The sequence below is a fragment of the Ciona intestinalis genome, unplaced genomic scaffold (assembly GCF_000224145.3).
Source record: "Ciona intestinalis unplaced genomic scaffold, KH HT000199.1, whole genome shotgun sequence".
NCBI classification, from domain to species: domain Eukaryota; kingdom Metazoa; phylum Chordata; class Ascidiacea; order Phlebobranchia; family Cionidae; genus Ciona; species Ciona intestinalis.
This window is the reverse complement of record NW_004190520.1, coordinates 8,333-16,787: the sequence shown is the minus strand read 5'-3', so window position 1 is coordinate 16,787 and position 8,455 is coordinate 8,333. Positions and strand designations below refer to the sequence as shown.

Sequence of the window (8,455 nt, the reverse complement as noted above, 5' to 3'; positions counted from 1 at the left end):
TTAAAGATTTAAATATGTAGCGGTCATGTTTTAGACATACCACCGCCAAAAAGTTGTATGTATGAATAATTTTTTAAATTACCTAGTCCAAATAGGCAGCTGGTATTCGCTGCGGATCTGGATAAGATCCGTGTAATTTGACAGTAGAAGCAAAATTAGATTTTAGTTAAAGAAAGTATCAGTTAAACATGACCTCAGAAAAGCCGACATTAAACGGTTTTGTATTTATGAATCATATAGTAGGGTAGGGGAAGATGGGGCACCTTTTCATTCTATTTTTCATCCCATTTTGTGGTAAACAAATTATAAAACCGTATTCTCACAACTCCCATACACCATTGTTAATTGTTTAAAACACGATCAGTATATTTTGATATTATGTGCTTAAAGTGTCCCATCATCCCCCAACCCACTATATATAAGTCATAGTCATAGTTACGCACGCTTGTGACGGCGTGTTGTTTTCGTACAGGAAAAGTTGTGACGCGCAAGTGTTTAATGTGTAACAGCTTATATGTGTATCTATAACAAAAACAATCATATCGTGCTGTGATGCCGCAGTTCATAGTTTGATGGCTGTATAAGTATAGGGTTCCATGAAATATTTTCGCGAACTGCATAAGATAGGGAAAGGATGTGGTTAGCGATAGCGTTCTGCAAGTTATAGCAGGCCATTCCAGGGTATTGTCATTTTTATTCTCTTCCTAATAAGGGAAGTTTCATTTTACGCGTAAGCATATTGACGCATGCACGCCGCCAACTCTATTTTAATAAACATTCCCCCGACCCCATGCCTGTATGACCAGCTTTGTTATTTCGTTTCCAGCTAAGTCTCAAAACGTGATGGGACACTTGCGTACGGGCCGATATTTTTAGTCGCGGCTGCTGTCGAATTATCTTAGAAATTAAATTTGTTGTCAAATTAATTTCAAGGCAGATCGCGGCAACCAGCGTGTAATGGAAGCGTAATTGAATTATTACATAGTTGTTTTTTTGTTCCGTACAGGCCCGACAAGTTAAATAATTTATTGCAGATCGCTTACAGGAACAAAAACGGTATTTTTTCTGAGTCAGTTGTACGCAGCAGTTGGCGCGTGTGTAGGCGGAAGTGGTGCTTTGCAATACATTAAACCTTTTTTGTCATATTTTTTTTTAAAACTTGTACTTAAGCGAAGTGCAAAACGTTGGAGCGAATGTGTGGCAAGTTTTATTTATGCGAACTTCGTAGATACGTATACAGAATATAAGGCGATGTTAGAACTAGTATTGATATATGTAAGTTTTGTTGTTCTGGGTCATTGCAACGTCCAACGTAAGTAACCTACACATATTTTATGTTTAATGTGGTGGGGGAAGATGGGAAATTTTTATTCTATTTTCTCGTCCCATTTCGTAAGAAACAAAGATCATTAAAAGAATTATAAATGCATTTCCTCACGACTTCCATAAACAGTTGTGAATTGTTTAAAACACGATCAGGATATTTGAATATTATAAGTGCCTAAGGTGTCCTTCCATGCCCTACTGTATCCCCCACCCTACTATATATTGTCGGGTGGTGGGAGGTGGGGCACCTTTATCACATTATGTCCAAATATCCTGATCGTGTTTTAAAGTTCAAACAATTAACAACAGTCTATGGTAATCCTAAAGATACGGATTTATAATACTTTTAATGTTCTTTGTTTACTAACAAATAAGACAAGAAAATCTAATGAAAAGGTCTCCCATCCTCCCCAATCTACAATGTAGGCTATATGCAATATTGCGGTCCATCACATTATTGGAACCATTAGTGCCCACCATTTATTATTGTTAACATATTGTTAACAATAATTAACATATTGTTAACAAAATTATTGTTAACATATTTGTTGTGGTTGTGGTGCAAATAACCTATATCTTGCGCTTAAAAATAATTGTTGTGCTAGTAAACCCAAGAACATTAAAATGCTAATGGCACACCATTCACGTGACTAATCCCGCACCCAAACTGTGCTTTAACTATCGCACATGTATCACATTTGTTACGATGGTCAATTTAATGTAATTACTGATATTTTTATTCAAATTTAATTTTCTTCCTAAAGCGAACAAAACAATGGATTACAACGGCACAACAGTTCTATTTTTTCTACAAGAAAAGAGTTTTTCGGAAGCCAACCAACTTTGTCAAATTCACCACAACGCCTCACTGGTGTTTGTCAAAAACGAGCAAATTCAGATGGCGATTTCAAACGAGTTAAATAATTTCACATATGAAAACCCATCCTTCCGGCTAAAGCCGTACCACACTCTGTTCTGGGTAGGGGCCAAGGCCATTGCGTCGCGGCCCAGTTGTTGGCATTGGTTGGATGGTAGTACTCTTTCAAATGGGAAGCGCTATGGACAGCGGCATCGGCAATACCACAACTGGTTTTTGCACGAACCAAGTTATGGCAAGATTAACACCGAGTATTGCCTTGGATTAACCGCAAATAATAGAAATCTTTCCGGGCGACAATTTCCAGAAAAACGGGGTGGATGGGTAGATGACGAATGTACTAAGAAAAAATACTTTATTTGCCGAACAGGTGAGGTTTATCCTGTCCGCAAACAACGAGTTACCCGAACTGTTATTTTAAATTATATTTCTATGTAACCTTGATCGCAAGTGGGAATTTCCCGGCTGGTCAATTTCAATTATTTTTAATTTTTTTATTGAACGGAACTTCAAATGCTAAGGGAAAAGTTAGGTTTTATGTAGCGTTTTATAGAACACCAGTTAGTGTTAGATAGACCGCCTAATTACCGTCAACCGCCTAATTTCAGAGGGTTTTTATACAAAAACGGTTAATTTTCGCAAATGCGTTGCTTAATCAAATTATAGCATAGCTTCACAAGTCCTTACGTTAGTACTTTGCGTAGTTCTTTTGTAAAGAGTAAGCATAAAGCAACAACATATAAGAATCCTAAACTTAGCGTCACATTCCAGATCCTACATGAATGTCAAGTGATATAAGTATAACATAAATAATACATTTTTGTGCGAGTGAAGAATTTTTCCTCACCTTATTTGCTAACTACTACTAACCCCTAACTACTAACGCCTATAAGTATAACCAATACCCACCTAACCACCAACCTCCAACACTTTCCACCAGCCTAATCTGCTATGTACTGTAGGAGTTTTTACTAGTACCTACATTTTTTGTACAGTTTGATTAAAAAGCTTTAGGGTAATTCACCAAGCATGACCAGCGTTGGTAATGATAAACCGGTCTTGCAAGATAGTGACTTAATCCTTAAAATAAGGACTTTAAACCCCCACATTGTATGCGCGCTGTGCGCTGGTTATTTTATCGATGCTACAACCATTTCGGAATGCTCCCACACTTTCTGCAAGAGCTGCATTGTCAAGCATCTGCAGACGAAGAAGTCATGCCCAGAGTGCAGCCAGAAGATCCATGAAACGCAACCTCTCATGAACCTTCGGAGCGATCGTGTGATGCAGGATGTTGTTTACAAACTCGTCCCGAACCTCTTCCAAGCAGAGCAGCAAAGAGAAGCGGAGTTCTACAGAAGCAGAGGAGTGGACTTCTCCCTGAGTGGGAGTCATCTTCTTAACATCGGGACTCCGCTAAAATATACGCAACAAAAAGTTCTCCGAGACACTTCCGATCTCGACGTGCCGAAAATTGATGCGCGGAAGATCCCAAATGTGCATATTGCGCACAGATATAAATTTGATGAAAAACTATACTTCCAACTGATGTTGGACGAAACAATGTTACCGTACCATGATGGTGGTTTAATTAGGTTTGAAAATCTTACCTTTAAAGAGCTACCGAAGTACATACGTTGCCCAGGTCGTGCTACTGTGTGGCATATTGAGAAAATTATCGCTTCACAATTAAGGCTCGGCAGCGAGCATGTGCTACAGCTGTCATGTTGTGGCAGGGACTTGGACAGCTCTACCGGCTTAAAGCAAATTACTTTAATGTCGTATTATAGTAAATCGAACGCTGGATTTGAAAATCAATGTATTCCAATTATGAAGTACAAAGTTGAAATGAGATGATGGACTCAATACTTGTACAGTTCATCAGGTCTTAAAAATCACCTGATATAATAGCAGAAAAGCTTACATTGAAGCTACTTATTAATTTATAAAACCCAACCCGAAAAAAAATCTTCCACCAGGTCTTAAAAATGACCTAAAATAAAAGCAGAAAAGCTTACATTGAAGCTATGCATTCAATTACTAAACCCAATTTGTAAAAACCAACAATAGGCCTATTTTACTGCAGCTTTTAAACTACTGCCAATCTTGAATCTGTATTTGTTTTTTTATTCTGTGTTTTCTGCTTTACATTACCAACTTTTATGTCTACTTTAAAAGGTTTAATGCTATGGCATGCAGCATTTGTCTATACCAATACACACTTACATATTTAAACAGATGTTTTATATTTTCAAATAAAAATTGAGTCATGCAGTTCTAAGACAAGTCAGTTTTAAGTCTATAAAAATAAATCCATGGAACTTTTATATTACTGCAGTCAAAATTAGAGAACAGTGTTGAAAAGTATTATAAATGTAAGTTTTATATATATAGTAGGGTGGGAGAAGAGAGGACACATTTTTCTTCTATTTTCCTATGCCATTTGGTAGTAAACAAAGAACATTCAAAGGATTATAAAACTGTATGTTCACGACTCCTATAGGCAGTTATTGATTGTTTAAAACACAATCAGGATATTTGGATCATTTGCTAAAGGTGTCCCATCTTCCCTCACCTTACTATAATATAGGCCTACTTATTTTTGTTGTTTACTCTTTTTTAAATTTAAATGTACAATCTTGATCCTTCTTTGAAAATTTTCCCTTGTAATTTAGGCCAGCAGATTCCAAGCAACGTACAAAATGACGAGTGTGTTTGTGAATACGGATACTACCATGATGGATCAACCTGCGCAGGTTAACTAGTAGTTTAGCTTCTAAAATTTCTTCATATAATTTTAGTTGAAAAAAAATTTATGTATATTTATATTATATATATATATATATATGTTGTATATAATATAGCCATTTTTTTATATTTTTTAAGGGAGTTATAAAATAAACTACCAACAAAATGCTACAGCTTATATTTATATTGTTTCAGCACATTTCGGTTGAATTTTATTTCATTCATAAATCGTGCATGCAATATTTTATAAGTTCCTTAGAAATTGATTCTATACGCTAAAAAAAACAAAAAGCGTTTGCCCTAATACAACTAAAACGGTTGTTAAACCAATTAAAATATAAACAAATAGACTTTAAGTCTTTGTTGGTAAAAACAGTCATTGTAGAAACAACAGTCTTTGTGTTAAATTGTTAAACCGAAAAGCGTTTAGTCCAAAAAAAACCTGAAAGGTTGTTAAACCAAATAAACCATACAGAAAAAAAGACTTTACAGTTTTTGCTTCATTGACTCATAATTTAATTCTATATGAAGTACCTTGTATATAGTTTGTATGTATATAGTTTCATGTTATTTTATTGTGATTTCTTTATCATTATCAGTTGATCCTTGCTTTGGCATGCAATGTGGTGTAAATTCTGACTGTGTGCGGTTTGAAGGCTGCGTTTGCCAACGAGGCTTTGAAACAGAACCTTTGACACAGCAGTGTGTAGGTAAATTCAAGTTTTTGCTTTTGTTCTGTAAGTTTAAGTCTCACGCTAGTAGTTGGGGGTATGGGCAGAGTACTTTTAACACATTTCACAAAATATATTCAATAATTTGCTAAAAAACACACAACATGTCCACATTTAATTTTCTGTAAACCTTCAATTAAAGTTTTTACTTTTATTTTATAAATAAAAGCCCCACACCAGTAGATAGGGATGTAGGTCAGAGTTTTTACCTTTTAGACCTTTCACAAAATGTTCTTGTTTATTTTTCTGTAAACACATGCAATGTCTGGGTATAATTTGCTGTAAACACACAAACTTTCTACATTTAAATTGCTGAAAACCCTTAGATATTGATGAATGTCTTCCCAAAAGGCTTGACTGCCCATCATACACAGTTTGTGTTAACACTGCTGGAAGCTTTAGTTGCGAATGTACTACTGGATTTCAGCGTTTTGGTTCTCATTGCTCGGGTAAATAAGTTTAGCATGGAGTTTATTTTATATTATCATAAGAAGAATATCTTAAAGATTTATATTTCGATATTTCTTCTTGTGATAAATGCATGTGCAATATTAAGTATATTTATTTTATGCTGTATTTTGTTATATCGCGTCCAGCACCGCCTCAAAGTGGTATATCAAAGGTCTCATATGTCATATCTAATTGTAGTGTTAATATTAAGAAGCACTTTAAGCTTTCCAAACTAAAATGGTAAATTGGGTAACAGAAATTAATTAACAAAATACAAAAAAAATAAAATTTATTGACAAAAAAAATTATGTTAACAAAAAATTATTAGCTTCACAAAGTTTTTTTTCGAAATAAAGTAGTGAACATTTTTCAAAATTGTATCTCATTTTTTTTCCAGATGTATTCACACAATTTTTTTTTTCACAGACATTGATGAGTGCAGTACTAACAACTCATGCTCTGAAAACTCTGATTGCACAAACACAAATGGAAGTTACAATTGCCAGTGTCATAGAGGATATTCTGGTAATGGAAAAACATGTGCAGGTAATTAATGTACAGGTCCTCTCTTTACACTTTCTATTATAAGACTAACTTGAATAATTATGAATGGCTAGTTTGTCCGCTCGGTGTAGCGACCACGCTTATTTTCTTCCAATTAAATGTAAATATGTTATATCTGTAAGTGCGTTTTAACAACTGTTGTTTTGTCGCTATATCCTGTCTTTTCGTTTAAAATATTTCTAATCTTCGCTACTGTAATCAAAGAGACAAATATAGTTATTATCATTATTTAATATGCAAGACACAGACTCTTTCTATTGTATATAGATGAGTTCTTTGGCGAGGCATGCAATGCAATATAACATGTTTTTTTTAAATTGGCAATCAGGGTCGATACATTTGTTTTGTTATATAATTTAGCAAAAGCGTGCAGTGACCAATATATTAGTTGCTAAAACTTCTCTGCATCATTGCATGTACAATATATATTTAATTTGTGATGAAAAGTTTACACCCACTCAAAAATTTTTGTTTAAAAATTACCACCTAAAGCGAACTCAAAAATAATAATTCTACTTGCTAATTTTTTTGTGGTTTATTAATAATTTAGAAAAAAATAATTATGTTTGTTATTGGTATGCTTTGCTAAATTCTAAAAAGTGACCTTACTCAAAAAATGTTTCAATTAAAAATTGACATCTAAAGCGAAAAATAGGTGATAATTTGAAGTTTTGTTTTTAATACTTTAATTAAAATATGTGCCATTTCTAATTACCTAAAGTTACCTAAGTGACTTACTAGTTAGGTTCACATTTTGTTCCAAATTAGACAAAAATAATCATGTTTATATAATTGGTATACTTTACTTAGGTATGTGACATATATAGATACTGAAAAGTGACCTTTGGTTCAGAGTATGTGCAGTATATAGTCGTGCATGTACTCATGTTATGTTAGATGACTCTTACCCATTTTTATATAGTATGCATTAAAGGGGTCAAGACAGGTCAAAAATACTGTCTAGACTTAACTGATTCACTGATAATGATTTTTTTGTAACTAAGCTGTTGTATCGCTTAAAAATGACAAATTCGGTAAAAAGTTACTAAAAATTACTAAAATGTTAAAACTTAACTTCATTAATGTGTTTTTAACGTTTTAATTATTTTGTGTTTAATTTTTTGAATGTTGCTTAAGGACAATGTCTTAATGTGGGGCAATAAACTGATTTTTTTAGTAAAATATAGGCGAAAAATTTGTTTGTTTCTTTTTATAAAAATAATGTTTATGGTTACAGACATTAATGAGTGTGAAAATGGTGAAGATATTTGTCATCAAAATGCTGACTGCATAAACACCAATGGCAGTTTTAGTTGCGAATGCAAAACTGGCTACAGTGGCAATGGGTCCATATGTTATGGTAGGTAATAAATTAAATACATAAAATATATTTATCACAGCACAAGACCATGGTATTTTTTAGTGTTTAGGTTCTTGTGTATTCTGTGTGAATTGGATATAAAATATGTACTTTAATTAAAACATGTTGTGTATTGGGCAAGACACTTAACTGCAATTGCTTCCCAGTGGCTACTAATGGGTTGTCCAAAATATTAGCTACACATAAAAAATAATAATCAATAATCACCTACAAAGTTACATACTTGGTAACTCATAAGCTGGCACGAGGTGTATAGAATAGAACACCCTTGTTATAACTGATTGTCGCTTTAGGGCAACGCAAGGATAAATCAAATTACACACTTTCATGTTAATTTCTAAATAAACTAATAGAAAGGTGGTAGACCTTGTCTGTATA

General features: G+C 33.8%; 2 protein-coding genes across 2 annotated transcripts in view; both read left to right on the top strand.

The window, feature by feature from the left end:
* Positions 1 to 361: 361 nt before the first annotated feature.
* Positions 362 to 8,455, top strand: part of LOC100183276 (CD97 antigen-like) — a gene marked incomplete at its 3' end in the record, with an annotated part of 16,416 nt that continues 8,322 nt past the window's right edge. Inside the window, exons 1-7 of the mRNA XM_018816456.2 lie at positions 362 to 1,312; positions 2,091 to 2,573; positions 4,879 to 4,959; positions 5,551 to 5,661; positions 6,009 to 6,131; positions 6,559 to 6,678; positions 7,934 to 8,056. Of these exons, the coding sequence (XP_018672001.1) occupies positions 1,252 to 1,312; positions 2,091 to 2,573; positions 4,879 to 4,959; positions 5,551 to 5,661; positions 6,009 to 6,131; positions 6,559 to 6,678; positions 7,934 to 8,056 (1,102 nt within the window). The remainder of the gene's footprint in view (positions 1,313 to 2,090; positions 2,574 to 4,878; positions 4,960 to 5,550; positions 5,662 to 6,008; positions 6,132 to 6,558; positions 6,679 to 7,933; positions 8,057 to 8,455) is intronic.
* Positions 3,175 to 4,438, top strand: LOC100185637 (polycomb group RING finger protein 1). The gene has a single exon (XM_002130040.4). The coding sequence runs from the start codon at positions 3,233 to 3,235 to the stop codon at positions 4,058 to 4,060; it is 828 nt and encodes a 275-aa protein (XP_002130076.1). The 5' UTR covers positions 3,175 to 3,232; the 3' UTR covers positions 4,061 to 4,438.

Coding starts and splice junctions, on each gene's coding strand:
- LOC100185637 (XM_002130040.4), top strand. CDS start 3,233: ATGACCAGCGTTGGTAATGATAAACCGGTCTTGCAAGATAGTGACTTA.